The 16,531-nt window shown below is 41.2% G+C and overlaps 1 protein-coding gene across 2 annotated transcripts in view; it reads left to right on the forward strand.

Annotated features, from left to right (window-relative positions):
* Positions 1-16,531, forward strand: part of LOC107382114 (collagen and calcium-binding EGF domain-containing protein 1) — a 52,218-nt gene that overhangs the window by 158 nt on the left and 35,529 nt on the right. For both annotated transcript variants that reach the window (XM_070555145.1, XM_070555144.1), the window contains exons 2-4: positions 67-142; positions 1,172-1,576; positions 5,425-5,505. In XM_070555145.1, the coding sequence (XP_070411246.1) occupies positions 1,464-1,576; positions 5,425-5,505 (194 nt within the window). In that variant the 5' untranslated portion in view covers positions 67-142; positions 1,172-1,463. The remainder of the gene's footprint in view (positions 1-66; positions 143-1,171; positions 1,577-5,424; positions 5,506-16,531) is intronic.

The raw sequence follows: 16,531 nt of genomic DNA on the forward strand, positions 1-16,531 counted from the left end.
TTACAGACTCTCATCTCCTGGTCCTCTGGTTCTGGTCTCGCTCACCTTCTGTTTATATCTTCGTAGATTCCGGTACCCTCCTGATCCTGATCATTGAAGCAACGTCTTTAGTCTTAGTTTTTGGCTCTTCTGTTTTTCCACTGTAAATAAATCATTTTTTACTTTTTACTCACCGAATTCCTCTCCTGTGATTCTTCATGTCCTGGGTGAAAGCTCTTGCCCACAACATGACACAGGTTTCAGCTTCTCGGCTATTAATGCACTCACCTCAAAGCTTGTACGCGTGATATTCCCTCTGTCGGTCTGTGGACGTGTGAACGCTGCTTGTTGAGCACTCAAACTCCGACATATGAGGGCTGATTTTATCCAAGCACATTTGTCCTTACGACTCAACTTTAGCGTGTGTCGAACTGTAATGGCGATTGAGATTCGCTGTTTTCATTAATGCCAGCAGCGCACCACCACAAACTAAGCACACTGGCTTGCCTTTCACGTCTACAAAGACAAAACCATTTGTCCGTTTTTCCTGGAATGTGCGGCATTCTGCATTCACCTTCTGCTTCTCAGCAGCAGCCATGATTGATCACATAAACATCACATGCTGCCTTCACTGACCCTGATCTTAACCCGGACACACATATCCGTACGTTTTATTGCGAAAACTGACTGTTGATATTTTTCCTGATTTATTATAAAACCTAAACAGTCCGACTGAAATGGTCTCGAGGCCGCACATCCCCCACCCCTGCCCTGTACCAACGAGTCATAATAACATTTCTTCTTTTACGCGTGGGGACAGAAGAGGTCTCTGGATTGCACCGAGGTGGAGTTTGGCACTAATTTGGTTCCCAGAAATAAAACTGCTTTCAGAGCAATAACAGGAGAAAACGAGACATCTATGACTTTAATGGACTGTTTGTTTATAGAATGTTGATATTTAATAATTTGCTATAAATGGTTTTGGTTTAACACTGAAGGCATCCTGAATGATTCTTCTGCCTTTTTTGTTGCACATCAGGAATTTTAATCTGATTAACGCCTCGTTCCTGTTGTCACAGCGCCCCCTGTGCCTGCAGCTGATCCATTTTAATAAAATGTTAAATCAGCGAGAAACAGAGAAATAAATCAGCAGATTGTTTCATATTTTATCATCGTTCTCCAATCATTTTAGGTCCATGCGTCACCATCCATCCACTATGCTGCCGTGGTCTCGGTTTAGGAGGCAGGAATGTAAATCCAGAGGGATTAGGGAGGACGCAGCGGGCTGTGCGCCCCCCAGCAGCTCGCCTCGATCGATGCGTAAAGAGAGGACACCTCCCAGGCTCCGCGTGCGTCTCCGCTGACTGGGATTTGGGATTATTTGGGAAAGCGCGACGCACGCGGCTCGCTGACAGATGAAGATAGTCTGATGTGAAGGAGAGCCAGGGGGACTGGAGCTTCCGTCCCGGAGCGCAAAGAGGGACATGGGTCAGCTCAATGCTGCGACTCTTTTACCTTTCGGAGCGTTTTGGGTTGTTTTCCTTTGGGAATCCGGTGCCAGTTCCATCAGGACGACGGCCTCAGTGGACACATCCAGGTAAAACTGTAATCTGTCCTCTAATCTCATCTGTTTTCATCAGAATTTATAAAGTTTTAGTCTTTCTTTCATAGGGTGCCAATAAAAAAGTCATGGATTCAAAACTCGGCTATAAAAAAACTTTTTCCAAATTTTTATTATTAAATCGAATATTTAAAATAAAAGTTTTACAGAGTTTACATAAAATATATGAAGTTAAATCTATTTAGAATATGTTAATGTATCTATCTGGAAATAAATGTTTAAATCTAAATATTTAACTACCCTGCTAAAATAAGACTACTGTGAAATGAAAGTGGACCACCAAAATAAAAGCTGGACGAAGAAATGTCCATTCCAGCACGTCATCCTTGAGACTGCGAATATTTTAAAACATGGATTATTTATCAGTGTTCCTGTCTCAGTGCACACCGATTTATAAACATGAGATATTTTCACCCCGCTCTTATTTTGGTAGGGTACTTACATTTTATGGCTTAAACTGCACTTTCGCTGAAAATTCTATTTAAAACAGCCACATTCATACTCTGATTTCAACATTTGGGTGTAACTTTAAATATTTCGATTTGATTTTACGTTGGCTGTGGATCTTAATAATCAGACCCAACATCACGAATTCCTGAATAAATGTAGAAAAGTGACAACAAATTTCAGAAATACTTTTGGTTGTAGCAAAGTTAGCTGTTAAAATGGTTAATATGACAAAAAGCAGCTTGCAAAATGATAAATGTGAATAATATAGACAGACGGGAATATGTAGATGCTAAATATGGCAAAATGCCTGTTTAATAATAAACGTTGCCAATGAAATGTTGAATTTCACAACATTAAATGGCGCTGTTGAAACTAATATGCCGGCCATTCAAAATGTAGCCACTAATCAGGTGTTTCATTAAACTGTTTTATGTGGTAAAGTTTGTAATGCATATTCAAATAATTGGCTCCCCAAAGTTTTTATTTTACATTATTAGCCTTTAAATGAGCTCCTAAGCTTTGGATGAAATTGCAGTTCTGGAATATTTTTGGCAGCAGAACTCAAAATTAGTTTCAGTATTTAACTCAATTAGAAAACGAGTGCTTGTCTGTCAGATTGGTGTTCACAACTGTCTGTTTTAATAGTTTTTTATCTATTACTCAGCATGAGTCTGTAAAACAAGAGTATCCTGGATGAGCTGCTGTTGCTCATGACAAAATCTGATTTGCAGGAAAACACAGAGAAAACCTGGAATTAGTTGTTTGCAGCGCAGACAGCCAAATGTTGGCTGAGATTAAACAAAACATGGCGGATGCTGTTAAGGTGCCTGGAGAGAGAAGGTCAGGAGAGAATGTGAGAGGAGCACATGCCTCCAATATTTATGAGAGGAGGAGAAACAGCCAAACTTCACATTAACCTCCAGAAAATCAACCACCAGGACTTGTTTTTGTGGCAAAGTGGCAGAGCGGAAAACCGCCCATCAGTCGCGGTGATGGATGAGTCCTTGTAGCTTAAGTACTGGCTGTGAAACCACACTGGCTGTTCTGAGCGGTCATGTTTACAAGAGGTTAGTGCTTGGGATTACATGCCAACATTTAATGTTTGGGAATATTCCGTAGAAAATTTTCTCACAGATTACATCATGGACCTGTTACTAATCCAGCAAATACACAAGATTTCCAACAGTAATGCAGTAACGTTAGATATTTTAATGAAAAGTTACATGCTTGCACAGATTTTCTAAGGACCTAGTGTCATGGGTATTTGGAGATACAATGAAATTCAATATGATATGAAGAAATATGGTACAATATGATATAATAAGATATGACACAACACGATACAATGAGATTAGATGCATGATACAATGAAATAAGATGTAATACATTATGATACCATGCAGTGAGATATGAGATTAAGGCCCTGTCCACACGTAGCCGGGGATCTGCCAAAACGTAGATATTTTTCTACGTTTTGGCCCGTCATCCACACGAAAACGGAGTTTTTTCACACGAAAACGGATCTTTTTAAAAACTCCGGCCAAAGTGAAGATCTGCGTTTTCTCCGTTTTGGGTGTCTGCGTGTGGACGGACAAAACCGAAGTTTTAAGGTCCGCAACGTCACTTTCTGCGACGAAAAAATGCTGACATCACATGTGCGACCTGTGTTTACACTAGCCGACAGCATGGATGCCTTCAGAGCTGCGCTCTGTCACTACCCGATCCATCAATTGTCCAAGCGCTTTCTGCTTGTTTGTTTTTGCAAGGCGGAATTACTGCTCCTTGCGGAAGACCACAGACGAAGGACGAGGTTAAGAACGGGGGAAATACTGCCGCCTACAGGTCTGGCATGTCCTTAACAACGTATTTATCCGGGTACGTGTGGACAGAGTTTGTTTTTAAAACGCGGTGGTGTGGATGCAAGTTTTTGGAGGGGCGGTTTTCAAAAAACCCCGGCTACGTGTGGACTAGGCCTCAATAATTTATGAAATATGATACGAGATACAATACGACATGATACGATGAGATTAGATTCTAGATGAAATGTGACTAGATTTGATAAAATGAGATATAATATGATACAGCATGATACTGTCATGTTCTGTGGGTGGAGATGGCGGAGCAAGTGTGGTGGAGGGTTCAGGAGGCAGAAGAGCAGGCACGGATGAAAAATAAAAATGGATTTAATAGCAACGGGAGCGACAGAACAAAACGAGACATGCACATACAATGATCCGACACAGGACATACGAGACGGGAGGTATAAATACACTGGGGAAAATCAGGAACACATGGGCATGTTAACAAGGGCAGGTGAAACCAATAAACAACTAATCAGGGCAGGAGAGGAACACAGTCAGGAAGGCAGGGGCAGATCGTGACAGATACATTCAGAGATTATACCACATGATGCAATAAAATGAGACCAAATACGATATGATATTATGAGATTAGACCAGATTAAATTAAATATAACAAAATACGATATGTACATTCAGAAATGATAAGACATGATACGATAAAATGAGATTGGATAATATCACGGAAACAAGATATGATAAGATTAGATACAACAAAATATAATGAGATTAGATTCTATTCAGTGAGATGAGATGTGATGAGATATAATATGATATATGATATGATATGATGAGATTAGATTAGATTAGATTCGATGAGATGTGATGAGATATGATATGATATATGATATGATATGATATGATGAGATTAGATTAGATTCGATGAGATGTGAATAGATTATATGTGATGACATGATGAGATATCAGATATCAACCCAATTCAAGATGGCCGCCACAGCTTGTTGACATAAACCAACACTTTTGTTGCCATAACTCAGCCAGTTTTACTGATTTCGAGTTAAAAATTGGTATGTTTATATCTTTGAGGTTGCTGCTTTGTGCAACATTTTGCTTTAAACTTGGACATTACTAATTGGAGTCAAGTCTTTTGGCAAAATATGTCAGAAATCACAGAAAGGATTTTAATGAAACTCTCAGAAAGTTACAATCCGTAACTAACTATGTTTATGTTTATGTTTATTTATTTAGCAGACGCTTTTATCCAAAGCGACTTACAATCTATAACCTATAGGGCATGTTGTGATCTGTGGGGGAAACCGGAGTACCCGGAGGATACCCACACATGCACGGGGAGAACACGCAACTCCACGCAGAAAGGCCGCAGCCGAGTTTCAAACCTGCGACCTTCGTGCTGCGAGGCAACAGTGCTAACCACTGTACCACCATGCAGCCCTTATAAAGCTTACTAACATTAGCAAACGTGAATGACCTCACAAAGCCTGGTATATCAGTAGAAATCTAACTAACTTGTGTCCGTGTTGGGTTGTTTTTCAGGATGGAGTGTCCAGATAATAAAATCCTGACTGTGGAGTATTCCTGCGTCAGAGCAGGGGGGGTGAACAGCACCTGCTTCAGGTGAGTTGTGAAACAGATTTTTCTATTTTTCTTTCCATATCCGAGACAAATTCCACATTTATATCCATCCAGCTCACAGTATTTCCTCAAGTACGGCTTGAACGGACAAGTAGCTGCTGACTGTCTGCAGCGAGACATGATCCCAAATGATTTCAGGGTTTTGGAAATGGTGTCATTCCCGGAATTCTTAACTGGAAAATCTTGGAAGAAGAGCCATCAATCACACGCAGGATGATGATTGTCGGTCGGTGTCTGTAAAGGCGTTGCTGTGCATCACGAGTGGTTAGACACTTCCTCTGGTGTCAAGGTGAATCTTTGCGGCTGTTAACACGTTTTTGCTTTCGGTGCCGTTTGGCTTCCCTTCGGCTCTGCTGCAGCGAACACAAGCTGGACTTGAATTCTCTCAGTTTGTGTCCAGAGATAAAACATTTGTGGAAGGCATCCCCCTCCGGGAGTCGGGCCTGGATCCTAACTCAAAAAGCAGAAGTCTGACAGGAGTCGCTCTTTGTTCGTTTTAAAGGAAATCCAGACCTGTAAGAAAAGTTTCAGAAAGTCAGGAAAGATTCACAGCAGATGTTGGGCAACGGCGTGTTCAAAGTTTGATGTGTGAGTTGAAGAAGTTGGCTTCTCTTTTGTTTTTCTTTCTTTTTAACTAAACGTCTGCAGTGGCTCAAACCGCTCACTTAATAAATGTTAGACAAACAAATTCTTGCAGACGCTACGAGCAACATGAGACAGATCGTGAGACTTCCAGCTCCCGATGAATCTCATGAAATGAGAAGATATAGGAGAAAATCACTCACGCTGACAGAGTTTCACTTAAAGCCGAACTCTGGCTGAGATTTGGGCTGCTGGAGTTTGAAGATCCTTGAGCAGGCTGGTGTGATGCCAGCCCGTGTGATCTGGTTATTGTCGAGGTCGGACCGTGACAGCCTCCGAGTCCGGTTTGGTTCCTGGCTCCGGGAGAGACGTGAGAAGCTGGAGGAGGCGGATTAGATCGGGTTGTATTTTCTCTGCCGTGTTTCCTTTGTCCACTGATCAACGCAGCACTGGATCAAACAGGTTCTGCAGATGACTTTGTAGACTGATCCATTGCGTGTGAGCACAAATAAAACTTAGAGGGACCAAAAAGAGTTTGATAAACTAGCTGCTTGATATTTCTGCTGGTCTGAATTATTTCTAAGCTTTTAAGGTAAATTGTGATTTCTCGTGCAGCTGCATGACACGAAGCTCCCATGGTTGGATTTATAATCCTTACAGCAAACAAAGGATTTCTATTTAATAATACAGTTAGATTGAAAAAATTAGTAAATTTACCTTGGATGTTTTTATCTTTAATCAAAAGTACCATAGAACCGAAATGTAGCTATGCTCTAAAATTTAACCCTTTAAAGCCAAAATATTTAAATAAAAATATTAATACTAATATTTTATATTGTCCTATGTTTAGCATAAACAAAGACAAAACAATCTGTTATATTTTATCATGTAATCCTGTAACTAAATAAAAGCGATAAAGAAATAAAACAGGATGTAACCCGTAGAAGCTCCACCAGGGGGCAGTAGACATGTTTAGGACTGGACATAGCCGGCTTGTGATGAAGGCACTAATCCTGATGCTCCATCTGCATCATTTAGGGCCAGGAGGGGTTTTATGGGAGTTTTTGAAGGTGGTCTTTAATGGGTAACATTTCCCAATGAATAAAAATGCAATCAACAGGTAATTTTGCATGTTTAGATTTTTTCTGGTCATCAATGTTAAAAGCTATTTTTAGGGTTTCTTCACGTTTTACCAATTCAATTCAATTCAAGTTTAATTATAAAGCGCCAAATCATGACAAGAGTCGTCTCAAGGACCTTCACATCGTAAACATTCCAATACAGGTCAGTTCATTAAGCCAATCAGTAAAAAGTTTCCTATATAAGGAACCCAGCAGGTTGCATCGAGTCACTGACTAGTGTCAGAGTTTTTACAGCAATCCTCACAGCAAGCATTTAGCGACAGTGGAGAGGAAAACTCCCTTTTAACTGGAAGAAACCTCCAGAGGATCCTGGCTCAGTATAAGCAGCCATCCTCCATGACTCACTGGGGATGGAGAAGACAGAGCGGACACATTTGTTTAATGTTTAACTACTTTCCCCCGGTTTAGTCCAAGTAACGCTTCAATGAGATATTAGGACTGAAATATGCATTACAGAGAAGAACAACTGATAAACTCAGATCCTCATCAACCCTCTACTACGTATCAGGATTAGTGCCTTCATCAGAAACCTGTCATATCTAGTCCAATAGATGACTGCTGCCCTCTGGTGGAAGCTCTACAGCTGGCAAGGGAGTTTATTTTTCTTTTCTTTGGGCGAGGTCAAGTCAAGTATCATCTCATTAAATACCTCAAGATCTCACATTGTCTGTTGCTTTTGTGATGTGAAGGTTTACCTCAGTGATTTGACCGAGTTTTAGAGAACTTTGTGTTTGCTAAATTGGATTTACTGTGATGACCATCTTGAAAGGGGTTTATTTTTCATCTAAGGGTACAATTTAAACTGCGCACTTTAAATATTTGAGGGGAATCAGACTCAGATACTGCAGCATAGTTTTCTACGCAATGATTAATTTATGGTAGTTGAATTAAAATCCAAAAGTTCTGTAGATACAAAGACAGGCAAAAACATTTTTACGCACCTTTCTCCTCTAACTGGCTGGTGATGATGATGAATCCTTTGAAAAAGTCCAACATGTCCTAAATGTGCCTGTTGAACGAGACCATTAAAGGTCAGGTTGAGTGCATGCATGATTCAAGCACCATCATTAGCTCCAGTGTTTTGTTAGCCAATGAACCCACGCTGTTGCAAAAACTCTGAACTTTTCCAAACCTTCAACATGTCCGTTTTAATAAAAACCTTCACAAACATCGGCGTTTGTTTCAACACGAGGGCCGTGCCAGGTGAGGAAGCCAAAGAGGAGACTCAGAAACTGACTGGCTGAGCACAAAGCAGAGCTGTTTGTAGGAATCTGACCATCAGTAAGACCAGACTTCAGTCAAACGTAACGGGAGAGATTATAACAACCTGTCAGGTTTCAGGCTTTGGATTTCATGCTGCAGTTTTTGTTGGCTTGTAGCAGAAAACCACAGTCGTTCTTTCTGCAAATACCAAAACACGAGAGTACACAAAGATTACATGTAGATTAAATAGTTTTAATAAAAGTGTTAGCATGTGCTGCTAATGATTTAGCATCAGTCCTCAAGGGCAACAACCTGCAAGTTCAGGAATGTCTCTTTGCTTCAGCACAACTGGTAACTGGAAAATGTGTGATCAGACCGTTACATCTGGCGAGCTAGCATGGGAACAACACGGTTCAAGATGGCTGCCATGGCTACTTTTTCTTTAGCCAAAACAAACATGGCTTTAATTTAATGATTTTTTTCAGATACAGAGGTTAACCTTGGTGCTATGATTGCTCAGAGACAACCCTTCCTGCCAATATTTGGCATTAACTTCTGGCTAATCACAATGAGCAAAAACTGATATTTTAAAAACTCGTCTGTTAGCCAAATAGCCCCTTCTAATTGGATGGATGTTAGTAAAACTCTCTGAATTTAGCAGCTGGATGTTTGTTTACAGCTGATTAACTTTTAGTCAACCTGATCCAAGATGGCCACCTCAGCTAATCAGACTTAGAAAACCCAGACTGTAGCTTGGTCAGTTTTACGGACACTGAGCTAAGATTTGGTGTGTCTGTAACTCAGAGTCATCCATAACATCTGCTATTTTTAAATTTGACCAACTAGGCTTCAAGTCCATCATTTCTGATTAGTCAAACTCCAGCATTAAAGGATGGAGGAGAGCTTTCGGCAGCTTTATTGGATCGTTGGAATATATTGAACCTATTTTTGTGCCATCTATCTCTCTTTGGGATCATTCTATGTTGTGTTTTCCATGTGATGCTTTTGCGTCTCCCGAGGATCTGTGATGGTTTCCACGACTATGTAATTCAGTTTGAACTTTTCTCTTGTTGTCAGATTTCAGCCGTCTGTGCAGTTCATTACATCAGGTTTGTGATGTTGGGAGTTAATTTTCCTCTCCCTCTAAACACTCTCAGCTGTCTGATGGACTCCACCAAACCATAAACCATTCCTTCACTTGGCTCTGGCGTGCTGCACGGCTCATTACTGCAACAGATAACACCCATAACATCATGTGTGAGCTCAGGCTGTCACAAACACAAAGAAGGAAATGGTGATAAATGTTCTGGAGCCATGACTGATCTCATCGTCCTCCTGATGGCGTTTATTCTTGGTCCTCTTTTGTGTTTCTTCTCTCCCAGGATAATCTTCTGGAGCTCTGAAATCCATCAAAGAGGAGAAGTTAGGTCTGATCGTGAGCCTCACAACTTTCCGTCTTGTTCATTGCTTTGGATATTCTAAATGTTGGTGTCTAGAGACGTTAACATAACTGGTAAAAGGTTGAGCAGGTTTCAGTTGGAGACATCCTGGTCTTTTTCACTGATTGATCTGGGGTCTCATTTATCAAACATTGCGTAGAATCCTTTCTAAAACCGTACTCAAGCTCAGCAAAAAAAAAAAAAAGCACTTACGCCAAGTCGGTTTGTGACCTGTCAAACATGGAGTACGCACAGCTGCACGCAATCTCTGCTTCATAAATCGGAGACTAACGAGAATGTTTCTCAGCTGCATTTTAGTCACATCCCGCCCTCACCACGCCCACTTACTGCCATAAATAGTCAGTGCAAAGTGCCTTGTGGATCTCATGCATATACATAAGCCGGCTTGTTGCAGCATTTCGATCCCGACCGTAGATCAAGGAAGCGCTATTTCTCAAGCTGAAACTGAGGAACCTGTGGGTGAGGTGGAGAAATGAAAGGAAGTGTTTTTGCAAAACAAATAAGAGAAAATCCACGGAGTGGCACAGCGTTGCTGAAGCCGTCAATGCTGAGTTCTTCAGAGAGATCTGTGGCGGATATAAAAAAAAATCCAATCAGGATTCGATCCCCGGATTCCCGGGTGAGAGTCACGTGTGCTAACTAGTCAGCCAAATGGAGATCTCCCCTGTACAAGTAGCCAGGGTGCATGATCAATCGGGTCACAGTGACAGGACACACACTGTCACAGACGCATGACATTCTGTCTCTTCTGCCCCCCTGCTGATATTCAGCATTCCATATTCTGCGCTTCAGGCTGTGTGTGTGTGTGTGTCTGCGCGCACGCGTGTGTGTGTGCGCATGTGTGCATGTGGGGGGGCTTGTTCTGTGTGTGTGCACAAAGCAGTACAAGTGATAATGCTGTAGGATTTCATAATTGTATCCTTCTCAGCAGTAGCACTGCAGGTGCTCTCCATGTCCAACATGTGCGTAAGCCAGGTCCTTAGTCAACTTAAAGTTGCGCACATTTTTCTGTTAAGTTCTATCCATCCATTGTCTGAACCCGCTTTGTCCACGCAGGGTCGCGGGGGGCCGGTGCCTATCTCCAGCGGTCAATGGGCAATCAGGCGGGGTACACCCTGGACAGAGAGCCAGTCCATCGTAGGGCAACACAGACACACACACACACACACACACACACACACACACACACACACACACACACACACACACACACACACACACACACCTAAGGACAATTTAGACAGACCACTCAACCTAACAGTCATGTTTTTGGACTGTGGGAGGAAGCCGAAGTACACGGAGAGAACCCACTCATGCACAGGGAGAACATGCAAACTCCATGCAGAAAGATCCCAGGCTGGGAAGCGAACCCAGGACCTTCTTGCTGCAAGGCAACAGCTCTAACCACTGCGCCACTGCACAGCACCAGGGGCACCTTTTAAGTTTTCTTTCAAAAATCCCAAAAGTTGCATGGAAAGTTGCCGACGCAGTTTTCTGACCCGGTTTTGTGCGTAAGCAAGCTTGATAAATGAGGTCCCTAGTCCTGTTCTCTACTGTTGACCCACTCTCTGGTTTTACATCAGCTGCGACATAATTAGGGTTGGGCATCGTTTGATTTTGAATGATTCCGATTCCGATTCCAATTCCTTGTTTCGATTCCAGTTCCTCCGTGTGTGTTTTTATTCCTGCAGTGAGACAAACTCACCTCACACCGTCCAGAGTTTGTTCTTTAAAGCTTCTATTAAATCCACTGTGTTGACGTGTTTTAACAAGTTTCCTCGACGCTGCAGGAGTTAAAGTTTACATCACGGAGTAAAAGTTCGGCAGACGAGTTTGTTTATATTTGGATGGGGGAGGGGGGGACTTGGTGCTGCTCACAGACAGCTGGTGTGATCAGCTCTGAAAAACGTTGATCACAATTTGCAGATCACGTTTATTTTTCACAGAGATCGGCCGCGGATTCCTCTTCCGGTCGGCATTCTCTTCCGGTCGGCATTCTAGGAATGGAAACTAGGAATCGAAATAAAAAACTTTGAATGATTCCGGGAGAAATGAACAGTTGGAACCGGTTCCAATCGACGCTTGATGCCCAACCCTAGTCATAATACAGCATCAACCATTTGCTTGGCTCTGTAAATAGTAACATGTGAAAAGACTAAAAGCTGCTTTCCAGAGATGATCTGGAATACCGCCTACATCGGGAAGGAGCCTGCGGTTGAAAGCCTTTGGAGACAGAATATATCATCATACTGAGTAAAGTTTGATTTCATCAGTATGACTGATTTCATGACGGAAGAGTTGTAAAATCAGAGGAAGAAGCAGAAGTCAGAAATAATAGGAGTTTGGCACCTGATCAAGGTTGGATTTCAAAGCGTTTCTTAACTTTGCTTCCAGGAAACTTTCTGCTTACAAACTTAGGTCATTTTGGCCAAAGTTTTCCGTCTGAAGGATCTTTGCGGAGCTCTGGTCTTCTCGTTCTTTCCTTTAAATTCACAATTTATTTGATCCTTTTCCTTGAAAACAGATAAACTCATCATCTGAGTGCAGCTGTGCTTTCCTTGGCAGCGTCTTCCGAAGCATCCCTCCAATGATTGACACACAGGGAGGGGGTTTCAGCCCCACGACCTGAAATGGCCCCCTAACCATTGGTTGGAAACCTTGATGGAACAGGTTTTGAGCCAGAGTGCTGCTCAAACAGAGACATGAAGGAAAGTTTAGTGGTGCGTGGCTCAGCTTGAGATAGTCTCAGGGTTTAAACTACAAACCACTTTCTGTTTTGGCTCCTTTCAGGAGGGTTTAAGGTAGCGGTCTCCTTACGCCCCGATGCTCACAATAAGCAGTGTTAGGGTTCGTGTTCCACAGCCAGAAACATGTCGTGCTTTGATTCTGAAGAGTCCTCCTGGATCCTGACAATCCACTGCAGAAAAATTCATCTGAGCGATCACCCCAGAGTCATGCGGTCCATAGATTTTTGTCATTTATGGAGTTGAACAGTAGTAAATAAAAAATGTATAGTTATATTTCATCACATTTAGCTTCTAATTCAGTCTCAGTCATGACGTCAGGAACCACAAAGCCAGTGGTGTCGAAAATGTCTGAGAGCTGAACGTTTCAAAGCAAATTAAATCAGTTTCCAAATGATTAAAGTCAGTTTGGATTCATGTTGAGTTTTAAAGGGCAGTTATTCAAGCTGAGCTGTGTTAGATTTAATTTTAACATTACGGATTTGAAATGAACAAATTTAGAACATTTAGATGAGACTGTTCATTTGGTCTTACGTCAGATCCCTTTAAGCCAGTTTTGAATTTTGAATTTATTCAGTCAAAAAACATAATAATAATATAATCAATAAAACATTACGTAACATTTAAAGTGACTGAAAAGACTCAGGCCAAAGCAAAATGCTCATATTTATGCCGGTCCTTTTTAACCAATTAAACAAATTAATCTACCCCTTTAACACATAAATCTGTACAATTTAAGCAAAAAAAGAAAAGAAGAAGAAGAGAAATATACACCATTTACTCAAATAGGTTCACGATACTTTTACATTTACTCTTGTAACCGTCAAAAATTATCTTCAAAACCTTTCTTCTTAACAACAAAAATGTACCACAAGTTCTTACATTTACTCTGACATTATTCCATAGTTTAACCCCCACCACAGATATACATTTCCTTTAACTTCTTTTTATGCCAAAGGAACAATAAATTTATTAACATCTCTAAAATCATACTTCATTTCTACACAAGAAAAAAATAAATTTTATATAGTTTGCGGAAGTAACTTTAATTTAGTTTTATACATTATTTGCACAATTTTATAGTAAACTAAATCATTCAGTTTCATAACATGTGATTTTAAAATCAACAGATGTGTATGTGCCAAATAATCTGTCTTATTAATGTTTATGTATTTAGCAGACGCTTTTGTCCAAAGCGACTTACAAGTGATAATCGGCATGTTGCCCTTGAGGCTAACAACAACAATAACAACAACTTGACATCAGTCGTGGAGAGGAGGGAACAAGGAGTGGATGGTAGAGAGGGGGACGGGTGCCGGGAGGGTGCTAGTTTAGAAGATGTTCTCTGAAGAGCAGGGTCTTCAAGAGTTTCTTGAAAATTGAAAAGGAAGCCGGTGTTCTGGTAGTGCTTGGAAGGTCATTCCACATTTGTGGAACGATGCATGAGAAGAGTCTGGATTGTCCTGAGCGTGGTGTAGGCACTGCTAGCCGACGAACCTGCGATGACCGGAGCGGCCGGGCCGAGACGTAAGCCTTTGCAAGAGGATTCAGGTAGATGGGAGCCGTACCATCTCGGACTTTGTATGCTAGTGTTAGCAATTTGAAGCGTGCTGCTAGCGGTAGCCAGTGTAGCTCAATGAACAGAGGGGTGGCGTGTGCTCTTTTTGGCTGATTGAAGACCAGACGCGCCGCTGAGTTCTGGACCATTTGAAGAGGTCTCACGTTACAGCCTGGAAGACCAGTTAGAAGGGCATTGCAGTTATCGAGGTGGGAGATGACAGTAGATTGCACCAGGAGCCTCATCCGCAGATGAACTTAAAACACCTGCGTTTCCCAGCATGCTCTCTGCCTGCTATAACTCTAGGCAAAGAGGTGTAGCTATTTTAATCAAATCAAATCAATCAAAGATACTTTATTAATCCCAGAGGGAAATACACAAAAACATCAATTTCACAGTATTGCACACAGTCTCTGATCCAGAGGCTAGATTTACAATGTTAAAAATATCTGTACAGAATCAAAGCTTATCATATATCATATATATATATATATATATATATATATATATATATATATATATATATATATATATATATATATATATATATATATATATATATATATATATATGTGTGTGTGTGTGTGTGTGTGTGTGTGTGTGTGTGTGTGTGTGTGCGTGTGTGTGTGGGTATGTATATATGTATATAGGTGTGTGTGTGTAAATGAACATGTGTGTGGGTATACATGTTCTTATGTGTTTTTAGGTATTTTTATTCTCATTTATTGTGGTTGTTGTATGTTTTAGAGAGCGAACATCTACCGAAGACAAATTCCTTGTAAATGTAATTTTACTTGGCCAATAAATCTGAAATCTGAAATATATGTCAGCATATAGTGTCCAAATATTGATGACCCTTCATTCTTTCATAATTTTTTCTCTGTACTCTCCGAACACTTGAACTTATACTTGGGAGGCGATTCTAATTTTTGGACAAACTCTTTAACAGACAGGCTCAGTACAGCTGGGACTCAGCGCAATTGGCAATCCACTAACATAGTTAAACAGTACATGAGTGATTATGGGCTTTGTGATGCATGGCGATCTCTTCATCCTAACCGTAGAGTATACTTTTTTTCACACGTGCATCACTCTCATTCACGTTTGGATTATTTTCTAGTCAGCAGCTCATTGTTGGCTGACATTTCAGACACTGAGATACACCCCATAGTTGTCAGCAACCATGCTCCGGTTTCTTTAACTCTGGTAAATAAAAAGACAATCCCACCAAGCAAAAACTGGAGGTTTAATACATCACTGCTTAAAGACAAAGGTTTTATTGATTTTTTTTTTAATGAGTGGGCTTTATATTTAGAACATAATGACCTGCCTGGAACATCAGCATCTATTCTCTGGGAGGCAGGAAAGGCAGTGATGAGAGGTAAAATAATCTCTTTCTCATCACATAAGAAAAAAACTGAAAACAAACGTATTCAGGAGTTAGAGGAAATCATCAAGTCTTTAGAGGCATCCACAGAAGAAGAGTTAATGAGCAAATTACGTAAATCTAAATTAGAACTTCTTGGAATTATTGACAAAAGACACAACTTTTAGCACAAAGACTACGAATAGAAAACTTTGAACATAGTAATAAATCAGGTAAATTCTTAGCTAGCCAATTAAGAATAAATAAAGAGAAATCTACCATATCTGCTGTTAAAGACTCAACCGGGAATATAGTTAATGACCCTGGAAGCAACACCTTCAGAGACTTTTACCAAACTTTGTACTCACCACAGATAAACCCATCAGATAATGAGATCAATGAGTTTCTTGATAGGATAACACTTCCTAAATTATCAGACAGCCAAGCTACAGTCCTGGACTCGCCACTAACATCAGCTGAGCTCAAGGAGGCCCTTAAATCCATGACGAATAGGAAAGCTCCAGGTCCAGATGGGTTTCCAGCAGAGTTCTACAAAGAATTCTGGATCATTCTGGCTCCAACATTTTTTCAGAATGGTGAGGGAAATCGAAGAGAGCGGCAGATTACAGCCAAACATGAACTCAGCCAATATTAGTGCCCTGGAGGGCTTAGCCCAACCAGCCATTCCTCCCCATCCCCACACATTTCTCTCCTTCTGCTCCCTCACATCATCACACAAACATGCACATAGGACATTGGGGGGTGGACAAGTCAGGGAGTGCGGGTATGGACCCCATTTCCGCATTCCTGTGGCAACCTGCCCCCCAATTTTATTTGCACCTTATACACTTCCACCAACGACATTCCACACAAACACACACTTAGGGCCTTGGGAGTGAGCACATTCAACGGCATTTGGCAGGGGGATTTCTCAGCCTCCTCCCGGGTGCCGG

This window comes from Nothobranchius furzeri, chromosome 9 (assembly GCF_043380555.1).
Source record: "Nothobranchius furzeri strain GRZ-AD chromosome 9, NfurGRZ-RIMD1, whole genome shotgun sequence".
Classification (NCBI taxonomy): Eukaryota; Metazoa; Chordata; class Actinopteri; order Cyprinodontiformes; family Nothobranchiidae; genus Nothobranchius; species Nothobranchius furzeri.